The following is a 17,806-nucleotide window of genomic DNA, read 5'->3' as shown; positions in this document are numbered from 1 at the left end:
ATTCAGTTTTGAAACTAAGGATGGAAATGTCCAACTGGGTGATGCAAGGGTGATCCTCCGGATAAATTGGTTTGTACTAAAATCTAGCAGGGGAGTGTTTAAAATCTATGTTCAGACTTCTCAGGCGGAGCCAGTGTGTCCTTTCCATGGCCCAATGCCAGCGCTTAGAGCGCTGCATCCCAGCACAGCCCCATGGCTCTGGATATGTTAAGCAAAGCCTCCGTCTCCTTTTCTTCTGCAAATCCAACCCAGTCCAGGGACACTTATCCAGAGGTAGCTTCTATTAAATTTATGAACTTCAGCGTGTTGCCCTATTTTGTTTTGAAAATGCATGGAAGTATTGACGGGTTGTTAGAGGGAGGCTGAACGGTTTGGCAGCTGGGCTGGGGGCAGCCAGAGCTCTCAGCAGATGGGAAGACGTAGGAGGTGGTTGTGCCTTTTTGAGTAAACATGTTGGTGTGGTACTAAAAGAGTTGCCAATTAAATAATTTCAGTGTCAGCACTGCTAACTCTCTGAATCAGGTTTCACTGAAACAGGCAGGAGCTTCTCGCACCTCTGTGAAGCTGCCGCTCCCGTTGGTTGGCACACGCAGCCAGATGTTGCTGCTCTGGTTAAATCCTTCCTCAAGCCAGAAGGGTTTTATCACAGCTGTAAGGAGCCGCAAACTTTTTAATATGACAAAAGTGCTACGCAGAGCCCTTGGTTGAGAAATGTCATTAATAGTGACTGAGTCTGGGACCTTTGGATCTTCAGAGCTAGCTTATTTTGGAGGTTTTGCTAGGCACACCCTGGAGCGGAGTTTCGGGGTTGGGGTTTGGGAGGAAGATGTGAGCACCGCTGTCATCTACCCGCTGGTCCTTGCTTTGTGCAGAGGTATAGCAGTGCCCCTTCAGTGTCTGCGGGACAAAGACCCCATTACACGTCTGTGTGCTGAGGGAATTTGGACCAGGTACTGGGGCTGTCTGCCCATGGCAGAGGGGATCTCTCTCGCCCTGGGGGGTGCCTCTGGGTCACCTGGCTGATATCCAGGGGAGGTTTCTCATAGTACCACATTTTCAGAATTTTATTCACCTGGTCCTGGTCTGTGATGCCCCGGAGAAGATCTTCCTCTCCTTCAGCCTCCTCTCCCTTCCTAGGCAAGCTGAAGCTGTGCCGTTTGATCTCTTGCCGCATACTTTCGAAGAAGTGGAGGATGCATTTGTGAGCAAAGAGCCGGCTGTGCTCACAGCAGGTTTCCTCAAAAATCTTTTGCTCGATGTCAATGTAGTTGCTCCAGTGACGTGCCTGCAGGAGGGTGGCCTGGTTGAAGCAAGGTCTGAGCCAGCGGGCGAGAAAAGCTGCTATGATAAGAATCAACAAAATGCTCCAGCCGAGTGCCTGGGTGATAAGAAATAAGCAGTGGAATGGGAGCCAGACAGGCACAAGGACAGGCACGAGCTGTTTGCCTGCATCACCGAGACAGGGAATTTGCATGGCTGGAGGGGAGATGTGGCATATCTGGACTCCCATCCTTGATCTGTCCCTGAAGTCCAGCACCCCCAAACTGCACTCAGAGGGTTGGTGTAATCTCCTCCCAGTGAATGTAGGACATTTATCCGTGCATGCGGCAGGATAACTGTTTGCAAAGTTAGCCTGGAGCAGCCGGGCATTTGCTTTGAGCACAGGAGTGCCCCAGGAGAAGGGGACTTCAGTGCTCTCCTTTGGTGCTCACTTATCTCCAGTGAGATCCTCATCTGCCATCTACACTGGTTCCAGGGCCCAGGGGTCCCCGCAGCAGGGTGAAGACAGCCCAGACTACATGCAGCTCCCTCTGGTAAGAAGGAAGAGCTTGTTTTCAATGCCCTCCTACAGGTCAGGGGCTGGCCAGGGCTCCACTCCCCATTGTGTCCTGTTCTGTCGTTCCTGAACGAGCTGCTTTTCTCTGTCTCAGCTTGCACTGTCCTTAAAACGGCTTGTCCTACCTGTGAGGTTAGCAGTTAGACAGGTCTCCTGACACTGGACAGGGCCTTAGGAGACACCTATGTTCCTTGCAACCTGCTTTTTGTTATCTGAGTTTAGAAATTGCTGGTTCTTCTAGAAACAAAGTTCTGTTAATTAAACCATCCTTTATTTCCTTCCTTTTTCCTACCTGAGTGACTCTGGAGATTATTGCTGAGGATGGCAACATTTGGGGGCATAAAGAAGCAAAGAACAGTCTTGCTCACAGCCTGACCGTGTGAAGCTATGACAAATCAAGGAAAAGAAGGACTGGATGATGTGTACCTGGGCACCTTGCCAACACGGGTGGCTCTGCTGGCAGTGACCTACCTGGGACCAGCAGCGCAGGTACCTGGACACTGCCTTGCGGAACGTGTTGTTCCTCATGAGCTCGTCATCCTTGCAGGGCACCTTGGCCAGCAGCTGCTGCACCTGCACCGGGCTGGCGTTGGCAAAGCCCACAAACTTCTCGGGATCCACAGAGTTGCTGAAAGCGCAGATCAGGCATTTGCCATCCAGGAGGGTGACTATGATCCAGACGACAGGGGCAACCATGGCTCGCTGCATGATGGAGGAACACATGTACCTGGGGCAGGAGACAGAGAAGTGGGTGGGTAAATGCTGGGAGCTTTCTCCTCATCCAGACCCTTGATGGATGCAGGCTGTCCTATGCCAAGCAGCCATCCCAGAGCCAGGGAGCTGACTCCCAGGCCCGTCCCCAGCCATGCTCCAGCTAATGCCTCTTCTGCTCTGGGAAGTTGGTGCTGCCTCCCAGAGAAATCTGTGCCAGTATGGGGCAGTGCTCGGCGTGCTGCCTGCGTTCAATGCAGTGCATAGTCCTCTCGTTATGTGCTTCCATCAACTGTATATTTATGTCTCCCGTGCACAAACCCTTGTTATCTCTTCTTTGTCTTTTTCATTCACTCTTTCTTTTCTCATCAGCTCAGTTTCTACCTGGAAAACCACTTTTCTCTGCGGCCTTTCTTGCCCCACTCTGTGCCAACCTGCGCACTGGGTAAAACCGTGTGTGACAGATTGAATGTGATTCTCCTCTCCCTCCTGCCAATGTAAGTCAGTAAAAACTCAACCGAGGGGAGAGAAAGCACAGGGCTATCGATAAAGAATGACTGTGATAGAAATGCCACTCTTTCTGCACATTTAAGTGAAATGCCTCATCTTTTTTGCATGTATAAGCCCCAGGAGAAGCCCTGCATGTGCATGACAGGGCGGGCAGCAACGCAGTTTCCCAGGGTGGCAGCATGAATCCAGCCGTTGGTGTCAAGGCATTCCTGCCGTCCTTTGCTGGGATGAGATAAGGCTCTGCCTTTGTTTCTGCTACTGTAAATGCATTTACCATGCCCCTGCCCCTGCTCATGAGGAAAGGTCTTGGGAGCTGAGCTTAGAAGAAAATTAATTACCAGGAGGATCAAAGCTATGGAAGTGAGACAGCTAAGCAGGAGGTGAAAGGAGGGATGCCACTCCCGGTGCAAACCCCACCTGATGACAGCCAGGTCCTTCTTTCTGTGTCCCTGCGGTCGCCGCCACTCCTCCAGCATCACCAAGGACTGTCTGTTGAGGATGAGGCCGCAGAGGAAGAGGGCGATGGGGGGTACGAACACAATCCCCAAGCCGTATGCCATGTTGTACCGGGGCAAACAGGGGCAGCTGAAGTCAAAGCAGGTATACATCTTTACGCTAGCCAGGGCTAGCAGCCCACAGATCCCATTCATTACAGACTCTGAGTTGGACTGGAAGTACTGGAAGATCATCCGGAAACGGTCCATCGTGTTATTTTGGCCAGGGGTGCTCCTCCTGGGAAATGCCTGGGCTGGCTGGCACAGCCTGCCTCCCTTCGCCCCACCTTCTGCTGCCACAGGGCAGGGGACGCAGCTCAGCCCGCAGCCGGTTGGGGCAGGAGGACGGGGATGGAAGAGAGCTGCTGTGGCAGGAGGAAAACTCTGTGCTGGGGCTTCCCCTCTGGCATACAGCTTTCACAGGTCAGTCTCTCACCCAGTGCTCGTCTTCCAGGCCAGTTGGTAGCTTTTCTAGGTGAGCAGATGGATACAGCCTCCAGCAGCTGTTTTTGCTGCCCCGTTTTTCATTCTTGGGGCTGCCCCACGTGCCACCCAGCGACAGCCTCCAGTAGAGCTGGGTCCCTCCCTCCCGGAGACGCTAACTCTCAATGGAGAGCCGTTGGTGGATGCCTGTGAGCTGCTCTCTCTCTCTCTGATTGAGGGCTGTTGAGCAATTCATCGGCCAGGAGAAACCAGGCAAGTCAAATGAGCTCATCTGTGTTACTGCTGCCGCCCCGTTTCTTTTTGGTGAAGTGGGTCCCCAGCCCTGAGCGGGGCTGGGGGAGGCGGGAGCACACGCCTGGCTCCGAGCACGCCGCATCACTGCAAACTGAGATTTCCCTATGAAAATGGGCTGAAAGGACCAACCCTTCAGTCAGGAAGCTGCGAGAATCAATAGTTTTCAAAGCCTGAAATGGCATTTGGGGAGAAAGGCTGCTCTCAGCCACACATCACGCACATACTGTGACATTTGTACTGTACCTACATCCATGTCCAAGGCCCTTGCCCTGGTGCTTCTTATTGCTCCCCATCGTGGTATGGTGCATGGTGCAATCAGAACAGCTGGCTCATTTGTCCCATGGGACTGGATTATCATCTTGTGTCCATTTTAAATATCCCAGGGGCAAGTCTCTTTTCCTCTTGAAAGTTTATTTTACAGATAAATACAGCTCATTGCCACACAAGGAAGCTCTTTTTTTTTTTTTTTTTCTGACGTATTCAACACCATTTCCCTCTCCCCAGCTTTCATCTGAAAACGTTTTCAGATTTCTTCTCAGCTCAGGTTTGGTTTTTCTTTCAGTACAAGCTACAAGGGAATTTCACTTCTCCCAAATGCGATTGCCTGGCCTGGATGGTAGAGGGCTGTAAAGGATGTTTCAGGGTAATTACTGTGCTCTGTTGTGATCTGGGATCTCACCAGTAACTCAGACCTGAGACAGGGAGTTGTTGAATCATAGAAGAAAGGGAATATTCCTTAATATGTAGCAAAAGACATTGGGAGCTTCCTGGGGAGAGAGAGACAGGACCCTTGAGGTAAGTAAATTGCTAGATATGGGCAAATGTGCAAAATGATTCTCAAAACTAAACACATTTGATTACTCAGTTCTTAGGGTGAAACAAAGAGGAAACAAGGACTAAAATCATCTATGTCCTCTCTTCCAGCAAGGGGACCTGCCCCGTGTCCCTGGTGGCGTAGTCACCCTTCTGAACCTGCTGCGAGGCTGCCTGCGGCTCTCCGGGGCTGTTGGATGCAGGCACCATCCTCAGAGGAACACCATCCTCCTTCCTTAGCTCAGCTTTTGGATGTCCACATTGGACAACTTTTGCTTTTGTCTCAGTACTGCAGAACTCAGGGAGAGACAGCAGGACACTCTTCCCCTTTCCTTTATGGGAGTAAAATACCAGCCGTAGGCCTTTTGCCTGGGATGATGGAGACGGTGGTGGGTACGGATGCAGGAAACCCTCCCCCTACGGGGAAGAGTCCTTTTGGTGCAGCAGAGCCATCAGTCCTTCGTGCTTTGGGGACAAGGATGATTTCATCACAAAATTGGAGTTGGTCATTTAAAACAGGACAAATTCAGCAGAATGGTTTGGTCAGTTTTGGGCCTGAGCCTGCCACGCTGGAGCAGCACTGGCGCTGTGCGTGCAGCGCACGTGCTTTTGGGGGGTGTGCGTATCCAGAGCAAGCCCTTACACTTGTATTTATTTGGGCAGCAGAGAGCCAGCAGCGCAGTGTGTCTGGGTCTGTGCCCCCGGTCTGTGCCACCAGCTCCACGCTCGCCGTTGGGTCGGTCCCTGAAGGATGGAGGCAGAAGCACTGCAGCTGTGCCAGTATCCCCACTCGCTCCCTGGCCTCCCCCAAAGCCCAGCAATGAGCGAGCTGCTGGGAAAATGAGTTGCTTTGTCACACTTTGATGTCACTTTTCTGCTCTGTGACTGGACCCTCTTTCCCCCAAGAAAGCTGGTGTCCAGGAGCAGACGTTTCACCCGTCCCACAGCTTGCTCTGCTGGAAATAGCCATTGCTGCGAGCACTTGTCCTGGCAGTGGCAAAGGGCCTGCAGGGCTGTCGGGAGCACTTCTGGCCCATGGCATGGGAGATGATGGGTTACCTCATTAGGAGCCATTTGCAGTTGTTTATAACTTTGACAAATTATTTAATTACCTGGGCTGATTTTTTTCTGACCTGAACGCCTGCCTCAGGCAAAATATTTTTAGAAAACTGTTACCTGGCTTGGTCAGCTGTTCCTGAGATGATGCAAAGGCAAAAAAAAAAAAAAAAAAGACTTTTTTCCTCTGTTACAAACGGGGTGCTGTGCAATTGATCTGCAGAGGCACAGCAGGTCTGACACACGCCCACACGGTGGTGACCATCCCACTCTGAGGGGGTGCTGCAGTTGAGGTCCTCCTACTAGCACCACAGCAGCCTGAGTTATCATCTCATGCCTTTTTGTGCCTCTGTTGCCAGCCACGGAGTTACTCTGCAACCGACTGGGAACGCACAACCAGCCCAGCATATTCCCAGACTGCAAGAGATGGCTATGAAATTAATTTAGCTCTGAATGCCTCTTCCTTCCTAATTTCTTGGCTCATTAATTGCCACATGAGGATGCCACCTTCATGAGGTGTTTGGTTAAAATGAGCACTGTATGGCCACAAAGAGCAGGTACGGATCAGCGCATGTTCTTCGCCTCAGTTTCCCTCGAAGGGGGTAAGCATGGATCCACACGGACCCCCCCGCTGGGTGCTGGGAGGATGAGTATGTCACTGGTGAAACACTGCATCCCTGTGGTGTGACAGCAGCTACGTTCTCCCAGGTCACCACAGAAGGGCTGTGGTCTGGTCTCTCTTTTTGGCACCTCTCAGCTGGTGAATTGGAAAACCCCTTCCACCTGGCCATGTTTATTCAGAGGACAAAGGTTAATAATGCTTTTTCAAGGCTTAGAGGAAATGTGTCATCTTGTGTGTAAGTGAAGGCCATTAACGCTGCAGAGCAGCTTTACCAGCAGCAGTGCCTGCAGACCAGTATCTCATTCCTCTGTAGTTCAGGTGCTAACCCTTGGGCACACAGGTAGACAACCCTGAGGGACCAGCAGGTTGCAACTGAGCTTTATTTTCTATTACCTTTTTCAGACAGTTTGGGGCCAGTGTCCCACCGGTATCTGAGGGCAGCGGAGCAGCATCATTGCCTTCTTCCTCTGCAAAGCTGGCAGAGGATTTTACTCCTCACTGCCTGGAAATCTTTCAGCATCTTCCATTTATCACAGCAGAAGTCACTTTCCATTTCACCTGCCCATGAAGAAGGACATAGGCAGTATTTCCTCCCTCCAAACACTACGCAAACTCCTGATGGTCGGTGGCAGCAGAGACAAATTAAAGCACTGTTGGCTCTGTGGAGGAGGGACCACCTGAATCTGAGTATTTTTGCATAGCTGAATACTCTGCCCAGGCTAAACAAATAATGAGTAACGACCATTAAATGATTAATGAGAAGCTAGCAAAAATAATGCCAGCATTGTGAAACGTAGTTTGTCTTCACTAATAAAGTTCTCTGGAGATTAGATACTCCTGTGTTCTGCCTTGTAACTTCATTAAAGCCCCAACATGCAGCTGACTGCCAGTGATGAAATATATGGCTTAGTTATATGTTGTTCTTCTTAAGGGCTCATTATATATTTCTCTCCTGACCATCAGCACTTAGCTTTTTGGCTTACGTGGAAGCCCTGTTTCTTGATCTCTGCATTATCCCAACCTTGACCTAATTCACAATGTTTCTGACAGAGAGAGCTTTTTGCAAGGCTATTTATCTGCTTGGCTTGGAGCTGATGCTGCAGTGAGATCATTTGAGATGGAGTCTCTTCTCATCTCAAGAGTGAATTAGGGAATAAGGTGGAGAATTAGGGAATCAAGCTGATCTCTTAATATCCCGGCTCAGTGATTTTCAGACTTTTTCTGATTTGCTAACGTTCCAACAGAGGTGCAGGCCCCAGATAGCAGATTTAAGGCTGCTGACATTTAACTAGCTTTTCTTGTTATTTTTATCAGACTCTTAAAATTAAGCTCCAGCCCTGGGGAGTCCACAGTTTATAGGCTGAAAACCACTGATAACAAACTTTTCTTGAGACATCAGTTTGTCTTCAGTTTGCAGAGGTGTCACAGAAGCTATTTAAGTGTTTAAAAGGAAATGGAGGTTGGGTGATGAAATGTATCTCAGTGCTGTGACCCCGGGCCTTTGCAGCTGTTGGGGTTTGGGGCTGACACAGTCCTCGTCTGGTATGACTCCTCCAGGAGGCAGACCAAGTCCTTCGATAGCTGGATTCATGGCTTTTTAAGCCAAAATTTCTGTCTGTACTGTGTTGTTAATTCAGCAAAGACACTCAGGTAAGTCACAGCTAAAATCTAATTCTGCCACCTATTTTTTGCCACCATGTAGAGATGCTTTTGGTTAGCAGGTGTGTGAGCACTCGGCTTGCAGATGTTGACTGCCAGTGCTCAAATCCCATGCACAGGTTGGTTCACTGTCACTCTTCTCCTGACTGTTATGTTGAAATGACCGTAAGATAACAAAATCTTGTTTGATATAACCGTAGGGAGTATGGCTTTATAAAATAACCTCTTGTTTATGTTTCCATATCTCATTGCAAGTTGTTCCATGTTGACAATCGGGAACATGTCATATATGAAGTCAACTTTCTGTTGACTTTCACCAGCAATTCAGGCAGTAACCATTTGCGGTACTAGATAAGGATTCTTGATTTTTCACGATGTAATCAATAGCACAGATTTCTTAAAACATTCCTGTGGCTACAGATATATCGTTATAACATGAATCTACCTGCACTGACTGTGTTTGTGGTTGCATTTAGTACTTCTGGGAAGTGCAATGATGTATAAGTTCCCTAGATATGAACTGATTAATGTCACAGGTCTTTTGTAAGGAGTAATCCTATATTTCTCTAATTTACATGTCAGGAAGGGAAGAAGTTTGTAAAGATAGAGAAATTTTTTAGGAAATTTCACAAGTTTTTTCCCCAAGAATTTTTTTTTTTTTTGCTTGAGGCCTTAAGCAAAACTAACTGTGTTTTCTAGTCAGGCATAGAGTTATGAAGAAGCATCGCAGCGTCACTGCTGTGTGCTCTGGTGCAGTAGAGCAGGGATTTTAAAAACGGGGGGCTAGTGCTCCAGAGGGACTAGAGCCAGGCAGAGTGAAGGGAGCAGAGCAGAGCCTTTAGAGGCTTTACTTGGTGCGACAGAAAGTGATGCACGGCTCTTAAATACTGCATTTAGAAAGAGCAAGCTGGCGTCCTTGTGCTTCACTTGCAGAGGGACCCGCCACCACGGAGCGGTGCTGCGGCTCCTGCCTGCCCGCAGCTGCTTCTCCCTGCACTGCTGCGTGCTGGAAGGGCTGTCTGTCCATCCGTCTGTCCGATCACACTCAGAGGGGAGAGGGAGATTTTTCAGGAGTGCTGAACATCCCTGGCAGTGGTGCCGGGGCAGATGAGCGCTGCCAGCCCTGCTGTGGTGTTGCTCAGTGGTACGGTTGTCAGAACTTCTGCAGCATCCATGGAATGCTGGAGGTTGAAGCACAAGCGCAGTTGTCATTCGGGACACTTGAGCTCATCGCATGTATGTATCTCAACTACAAATCTTTATTAAGTTTAAGAGACATCAGGCATTTTCTGAGCTAGAAGTGTGGTAGAGCAAAGTTAACTCTTTCTTGTGCATGGTGAATTGGAAAACCCCTTCCACCTGCAGCGGTGGGACTGGTACCTGAGAGTGAAGCCACTGGGTGGGGACGAGGGTTGTGCTCTCTGCTCCTCTGTGCTGTAAACCATGAATCAGAAGGAGGAGTTTCCCAGGAAAAGCAAAGTATGCATCAAGACATCATAACCAAAACACTACAGATGTTTTCTTGTTACAAGAAAATGCAGTGTCTCTCCACAGGAGTTAAAATTCGTCTTGTCTCCATGTTCCTTGGTGCTGTGAGATGGGACATTTACTCTTCCAGTGCCTTGTGTAGTTATTTAATCTCAACTACAGTGATGGTTAAAAAGCCCTGCGTCTGAGAGAGGAGGATGTGCATGCAGCAAGACGTGATGTCTGCTTTGCAAAGGTGTAAACCATCACACACAGCAGTATTTAATCCAGTCAGGGTTTGGGTTTGTCTCGGGTTTCCTTCAGGCACCAGTGCTGACTTCAAACTGGCCTCAGAGCAACTCACAGACAGAAAACTCAGCTCATTACGGCATTACTCTGTAGAGAAAATTAAAAAAAAAAAAAAAAAAAAAGAAAAAAGAAAAGGCTGCTTCTTATCAGAAGCCTTTAGTCACATCCTTTGACAGCCGCCTTTGCCAACCACCCTGGCCCCCGGCGGCGCAGTCACAGGGATGAAACCTCAGCCGCTCCTCATCCGAGCAGACACGGCCCCGCATGGGCGGCAGCTGCAGCCGCTGCCACCCAGGATGGAGCCCGCGCGGGAAGGGCTGAGTGGCTCTGACATCTCTCTACCCCTAGCTGCTGCTGCTTTTCTAAAAGCCTTTTCTTCCAGATAAAAATCTGTCTTGTCTTATGGACTCCTCCGGTTCGGAGCAGCTCAGCTGGAGAACAGCTATCTTTTTAGGTGGTTCGTTCAGGAGTAGCGACAACAGAATTGTTTAGAAACTGTGAAGAAGACATCTTAATCATCCAGGCAAATATAAAAATTTTCTCTCCTAGCTCTTCTCCTTGTCTGCTGCAAAGAAGGAGCTTTTCCAAGTATCTGGGGATCAGGTAACAGCTTAAATATTATGAACGTCGTGACAGCTTGTTACCCAGCGTATGTGTATACACACACACACACTACTGCCTGGTCATCAGTTCCTCTGCAGAGTAATGAGTGTCTTCTGATCCTAAGTACAATCATGTTCTGATATAAAAATACTGTCTTATTCACCTGCTGATGGTAGGGCCACTTGAGCTAAAACACATATCCCTGAAGCATTTAAAACTGGTGCTTCACAGTAGCCGCAATTCATCTTCCAGCAAAATTAGAGTCTTGTTTCACAAGGTTGTCTTGTCATCTAGTTCTTTGTCTGTGTACATAACCCACCTTCTCACACCATTAATCTTCTCTGTGTATATTTATGATGTTTGTATAGTGCTGGGTGTCTCCAGAATGCTGTGAACACAAATGTGATTATCTGATTGTGGCAATTCTGTCTTTCTCCCAGGAAAATACCAGCCTGCCTTAAACTTCTCAGGGGGGATCTTTGCCTTTCACCAGCAGCAGATATTCTCTGTGATGACAAGTGACTTGTGAATGATCCCTGTGGCAGATTTCGTCTATGCTTGGCCATGATAAATGGTAAACCAACAAATTCTAGGAATCTCAAGATATTCAGACTTGAAGGTGCAGTTTTCCTTTCTGTGCTCAACTCTTCTATTTCTTCTTTCTCCCATGTTCTACCTTTGAGCTCATCTCTGAGCTTAAAATTTTGAGAGCTTGAGCTCTAACACCTTATCAGAGGGAAGATGAAAGGAAGAGGTGGCCACAGGTTGCTGTGGGTTTACTGCTGCATTGCTGATCTCTGACATGTTCCTGATCATTGTCCCCGGGTACATAATCATGAGGAGTAATTCATACACGTTTTTAGAAGAGGCTATCCCAAGAAAGCAATAAACTTCATCCAAAGCAGCAGGACAATAACATTATAGAAACTGTATGGTAAAACCAATGGACCACCCCATCCCCTCAACAAGCTCCTGTAGACTGTTAAGGACAAAAACATGCCATTGTGATAAGACTGATGGTTCTTCACAAAACAAACTCTAGCCCCTCAGTCCTGGTCCTTAGTGCAGAGCACAAAATACCTTTGGAAGGCAAGATTATAGACTGCAATTTCTAACTTTACTGAATACTAACAATCATGGACTCAGCAGAAATGGTCTTTTAAGGCACTTTGCAATTTTCCATATTCTCTGTCCCAAGCTAAAGCCTTGCGGTCTCACAGGCAGTAATTACCTGCTGTGCCTCGTGTGTCCTGCAGAGGATAATAATCTTCTCACTCTGCCTTTGGTAACATCCCGTCTCTGCCTAACCACTCCTTGCCTTTCCGAAGCAAATAGCTAGAATCACATCCTGTGGGATAATAGGATCCTGTGGCATCATAATAGCCACCTCTCTGCTCCTTCAGTTTTATCTGCAGTAACAGCGCTTTGGGTCTGGGCCTTTCCCAAAAGCTCTGAACACCCCTGAACTGTTCTGTGTTAAACCCCCTGGGGAACTGGGGGTGTTGTCTTTGATACCACAGGCAGCATTAAATGTGCTGTTGTAAATTAATCCCTGTCCCTTCACCAAGACCTTTCGTATGCAGACCCCCTTGTCTCTCCTCCCATTCGCTATAATAGGAACATGTCCCTCTGAGCCATTTCTTGTCTTTAAACCTCATTAAATTTTCCCTTTTCTTTAGCTGATGGAAGTCCACCCCTGCAAAATACCATGCTGCAACAACTCTGAGGGGCACTACAGAAAATATTTGAGGTCCATGTGGGAAACAACGTTGGAGTGGCAGCATGGGTGAGTGAGAAGGGTCAGGAGAACCGACCCCTCCCGTGTTTGGTCGCAGCCAGGGTCCCTCAGCAGTTAATGGCTGAGCAGGTTTCTTGCAGCTGATTTCCCAGCCGTGAGGCAGCACCTTCAGCTCAGCCTCTTCAATGCCTCTGCACCGTTTCTGGTATTCACCTCCACTTTCCCGGCCCTCTTTTCATCTGGCTTCCCCGCATTCGTTGCCAAGAACCACCCTTGCTTGTTAGGAGTAAATCATCTCTGTGTGATTGAAGCTGATTTTGGGGGGAACTGAGCCAGCAAACAGTGGCCACAAAACAACCGCAAACTGGCTTTGCTGCTGCCGGTTACAAGCAGCAGCCGGAGCTGACTTCACTTGGATGTTTGCTGTGGCTTCCAGCCGCGGCTTTCTGACCTGAGCAGCGGAGCAGAACGATTAAGCCATATAAGTGCAAGGCAGGGATTGTATTTTGGGTTATTTCAGATTATCAAATTCTCAATCTCTGCATCTGGCATAGTCATTGTTTTATTGCCTGTGTCCTCTTTTAGCTAGAAGCTCGCTCTGGAAGTGGACAGAAGCATTGCAGCTTCTTGCTATTGAATTCCTGCCCAAAATGAGGCTAGATTCCACACTAAAGGGCAATACTACTGCAAAGATGGAGAGGGTGAAAATAAGATCTGTAAGAATTATATAAAAGTAAAACCCCTGCCTTGGCAATTGGCCTTAAATACTAGTAAGGCCGTAACTAGGGCTTTGACCTGTTCAATTTGTGGAAAAGAAGGTTGAACGACAATTCATAACTTTGCCTATTGGATCAAACAGAAGAACATCTAATGAGCTCCACTGACATGGAACTTGCAACTCAGCAAATTCAGACTGGAAAGGAGTTGCAAATTTTTAACAGACAGTCATTTCTCCTTTATTTGCAATTTTAAATTTAAAGGGGGATTTTTTTTTCTATATGTCTCAGAGACACTGAAAATCTTGTCATTAATTCATAGGCAAAGAAGCAAAGTTTCCTTTTGGATCCAGTAGGCATAACTCATGCAGAGGCTTTTAGAAGAGATAGTAATGTCAGGAATATGTTCGTCAGGAAATGAGAGCTGAAAATCTGTATCTGTTCATGAAATGAGTAATGATGGGTGACGCTCAGTTTCTAGGCTCTAATGCCGCCTGCAGGATTTTAGTGACAGCATGAACAATACAAGTGGTGCAGTCCGAACTGGAGTATTTATTCAGATGGGAAGGGAGTGTTTAGTCCTTATGTTCACATTTATCAGAACCCAGTGATGGTATCTGATTTTGTATTGTGATCTGTTGCGCAGACTGGAAATTTTGAGAAAAGAACAGATCTGTCAGCAAGATTACTCAAATAAGCCCTGCCAGGGACTTGTGCTCTCCCCTGTTCCTCCCTGGTTTAGTTGTGCATTTCAAGATTACGGTTTTGAAATGCATACTAGTTGTTCCTGGCTGTCAAGCCAAAATTAAGGCTGATATTTGCCTGTGGGGTTAGTCCTCACTGCTGGGACAGGACTGTACCCTTGGAAAAAGAAATAGTTGCACCTATTTTGCTGAATTCAGCAGTGTCTGATGTTCTCCTGGTGAGAAGTGCTTCCCATCATGAACGCGCTACAAATTGTCTTTGAGAATCAATGGGGCTTTATGATCCTGAACTTGACGTTTCTGAGTTTCTGGCTGGCTCCCACCATTTGAGGCACAGAGCAAAGAAGAGAAATGGTGATTTCAGGTGCCGCCAGCAGGCTGTGCATCCAGTGCCCCCAGCAGGGCTCTGCAGACTGGGAAGAGAAGGTTATTGCTGCTGTTTCCGGGTCATCTTTTTGAGATTCAGCCAACTTATTTCAGTCTGCCTGGGATTTCTCATGGGCCCTGGGAAGGAATTAATGAGCAGCCTGGTCAGCTTGTCTGGGGACCTCTGAAGGTCGTGTGGGAACTACAGGAATCTTGAATCTCTATCCTGAATCTTCAGGAACTACACGGGGGTTGGCCAACTTGGATGGGAGCTTGTTAGGAGGACACATACCGGATGCATCCTGTTTCTTCGACCAGTTTAAGGTTGAGTCTGATGTGGGAGGACCGTCTTGGTTGGCTGGCTGTTTGGTACTGCATTTGTCATTCTGCATGGTGGTGTTGGAGGGCTGTTTGTTATTTGGGGGCTCTGCAGACTGTGGAAGACTGGGAAATCAAACCCTAGGTTTTTCTTATTGCTTTAAGTTTATTTAGAGTTTGTAAACCTTGGAGGCTGTGAAGCTGCACTGCTGTCCTGGAACCAGATGGGGAAAAGTTTAGGAGTCTGGATAATTAGAGAATTAGGCTGGTCCATCACCATGCTAGCTGTGGGGCCAGGGGCTGTCAGCAGTCCTTCCAGTGAGGAATGTGTTGAGGGGGAAAAGGAGCTGGACCAAAAAGGTGTTAAAACATCACCAGTCCTTGTGTGCAATATGGTTGGGAAACACTACCATAAAATAACTCCACCTGTAGGTAAAACACATGTAGGGTCAAGGCATGCTTGATACCTTGAGAGTTGATGACTGGCTAGTACACCAAAGCTGTTGGGTGCCTTCCCTTTGATAATCTAAACCATCCTTTTAGGCAATGAGGACGTCAAACACAGAGGTACAGACTAACAGCCCTTAACACACTTTCCATTCCTCTAACTGACCACATTTAGCAAAAGTTTGTTTTTTCCCAATATTCCTTGAGGATGCTGACTTCTCAGCATGATGTAAAGCTGGCTTGCGATGACCCAATTAGAAATCTGGGCACCTCCACTGTTAATTTGGGCAAGAAATTTAATTAAAAGCAAATATTTGGATGCAGAAATAGGATATGAGGTTGGCACTGGCATCTGTCATCAGTCTTGATTTGTCCCTTCTTTAACAGAAGCCCATTTAGATCTGCAAAGAATGTGGGGGTCTTCTTTAGAAGGCAAATATCCCTCAGACTCTATGTTCTGCCACAGCGGTCTGATTGCCACCTCAGTAGAAATATCCACTGTCTTGACAGAGATGTGAAAGTGAGACTGAAGGGAAGATCCACTGTCCAAGAAAATGTTTCAAGGGAGAAATTACCCAAAAGCAAAGTGAATGGGAGCAAAAACTCCTGCAACACTGGTCAATCTATGGAGCTGCTAAATTTGCTGTAATGTGCTACGAAGGAACCTCTGGCTCATATTGCTGGAAGTAGGGGTTCTGGCTGACAGTGAAACTCCAAAGGGAAGATCAAAGACTTGACTATTAGCTGTGCTAAATTCCTGTTAGATTTCTCTTGTAGATCAAAGGACCCTTTAAATAGGGAGGAGCTGATTCCCCTGGAAATATCCTCTGCTCAGCACTGGCCTTTCATGTAAGCCCCAGCTTAGCGGGCCTCTGGGATACGCCACAAATGTGCCCCTTGAAGCTTTCTGCTGTGGAAGGAAGCAGCCTTGGGGTTGCTCTAACATACACTTGGGGCTCAGCAGGCCCCACTGAGTTCCCCAGTCTGGGGAGCACAATAGGTTTGAATTAAAAGGGACTTCAACCCTCCTCACCTAAGTATTGCAAGAGTATAACTGATGCTCGCATGGCAGAGCTCAACGAATGTGACCACTATGTGTGGGAGAAATTCATATTTTCTAACCACCCTGTTTATTCTCCCATGTTAATAACTGTCTTTATATTATTGACTTTGAACATAGTTCATAATGAATACATAAGTCTCACTTCACAAAATGGCTGCTAAAAAGTGTAAAAGCTCTCCAGCTTCTGCTTGTCGGTACAGAGGTCAGACCCTTGCTGTGATCCCTGTTGCATAAACAGACTGACTTTGTTCATTAAAATGGAACTTCCCAAAGGAATCAATTATCCCAAGAACGTGATTCTCTTACTTTTGCTCTTTTTCTTGCTCTTTCATATGGTACAGTTATTGGATTTGTATGTATTTCACACAAGCAGCTTCGGAGAGAATGTAGCAACCAAGTGAAAGAAATGGAAAGTCGAAAGGTGGTAATATAAAGGCACGTCTACAGCTGGATCTGGTTCTGGAAAACTGTGAGAGGACAAGACTCCTTCATGTGCCAGGTGAAGACACTACATGATGCCAGGCTTGGAAGTTCAAGTTAGCAAACTTAGAGCGGGACAGTACGCACACGTTTTCAACTGTGAGGTCAATTGTTGTTGCGTTATGTTGTCTCAAGTGTGAGATCTCTGCTATTGCATGGTGCTTTCAAGTCGGGGTGCACATCTTCCTGAAAATGCTGCTGCTGATAAGCCCCAAGTCGCTCCTGCCGTGGCAGGAATCATGGCGTGGAATTTTGTGCCCCCTGTTGCACCAGAGCGAGATGCTGTTGGGATGTTGGATGGCGTGGTCAGCGCTGGTCTCCGCACAGCCGCACTGACTGCTGGGGAAGGCTTGCAGGACACTGCAGCAGAGGAGTCTGTTAATTTTTAAGGCAGATAAATGAAGTGGCTTTGCTTGCTTTTATGGAAAGCGTCTTTTAAACAGGAAGGGCAGCATGGAAGAGCTGCCTTCCATGGAACTGCTTGATGGAAAAATGAATAGGTGGTTGATACAGGGCAAGAGATCTCAACCTAGCAGCTGCCGAGCATGAGAAGGAGAAATGTAGGAGGACTGGAGCGATAAGAAACACTAAGAAAAGTCCATGCAGTCTCTCTGGGCTTTACCCCTGCATTGAAAGTTTTCCCTTTCTGGCAAATGTGAAAAAAAATGTTGACTATGAACAACTGATGGGGATGAGAGCCAGGCAGGGCTAGGACAGGCTTTGCCAAAGGTTGTGGGGCAAGACAGTGTATGAATTGCATAGGGTGGGGTGCAGGGTTGGAAATGGACCAGGGGTTCGGGGTATATGAGTGGGCTGGGTGGAGCGTGCACGTGAGCATAGGCTAATTTCTACAGAAAAGGTGAGGGGGGCTCAGTGACAGACTGAGGGATGCTGGCAGTCAGGGTAACTGAAGACAGGAGTCAACCCTGTTGTCCTGCAGGATGGAGCTGGGAAAAGCAAGTCTAGTAGCTCGATGCTATGAGGAAGAGGAAGCTGCTGGACTTCACAAACATCATTCCAGGAGAACGATTTTTCCAGCAGCCTCCAGGATGGATGTCTGTGTATATATGAGGCAACAGTGTCATGTAAATGCTACTGTGGTTCTGCCTTGAAGGTCAGGCAGCAGCTTCTGCTCTCATGCAGATCCTGTGCTGA

At 47.7% G+C, this 17,806-nt stretch overlaps 1 protein-coding gene across 1 annotated transcript; it reads right to left on the bottom strand.

Moving 5' to 3' along the window:
• Positions 1–916: 916 nt before the first annotated feature.
• Positions 917–3,762, bottom strand: CALHM3 (calcium homeostasis modulator 3; the record flags this gene model as incomplete). Its single annotated transcript, XM_082486396.1, has 3 exons — positions 917–1,378; positions 2,309–2,564; positions 3,476–3,762. The coding sequence occupies 3 exons, from the start codon at positions 3,760–3,762 to the stop codon at positions 917–919; spliced, it is 1,005 nt and encodes a 334-aa protein (XP_082342522.1).
• Positions 3,763–17,806: the final 14,044 nt, after the last annotated feature.

The sequence above is a fragment of the Vanellus vanellus genome, assembly GCF_965231255.1.
Source record: "Vanellus vanellus genome assembly, chromosome: 7".
Classification (NCBI taxonomy): domain Eukaryota; kingdom Metazoa; phylum Chordata; class Aves; order Charadriiformes; family Charadriidae; genus Vanellus; species Vanellus vanellus.
This window is presented reverse-complemented; position numbering and strand designations above follow the sequence as displayed.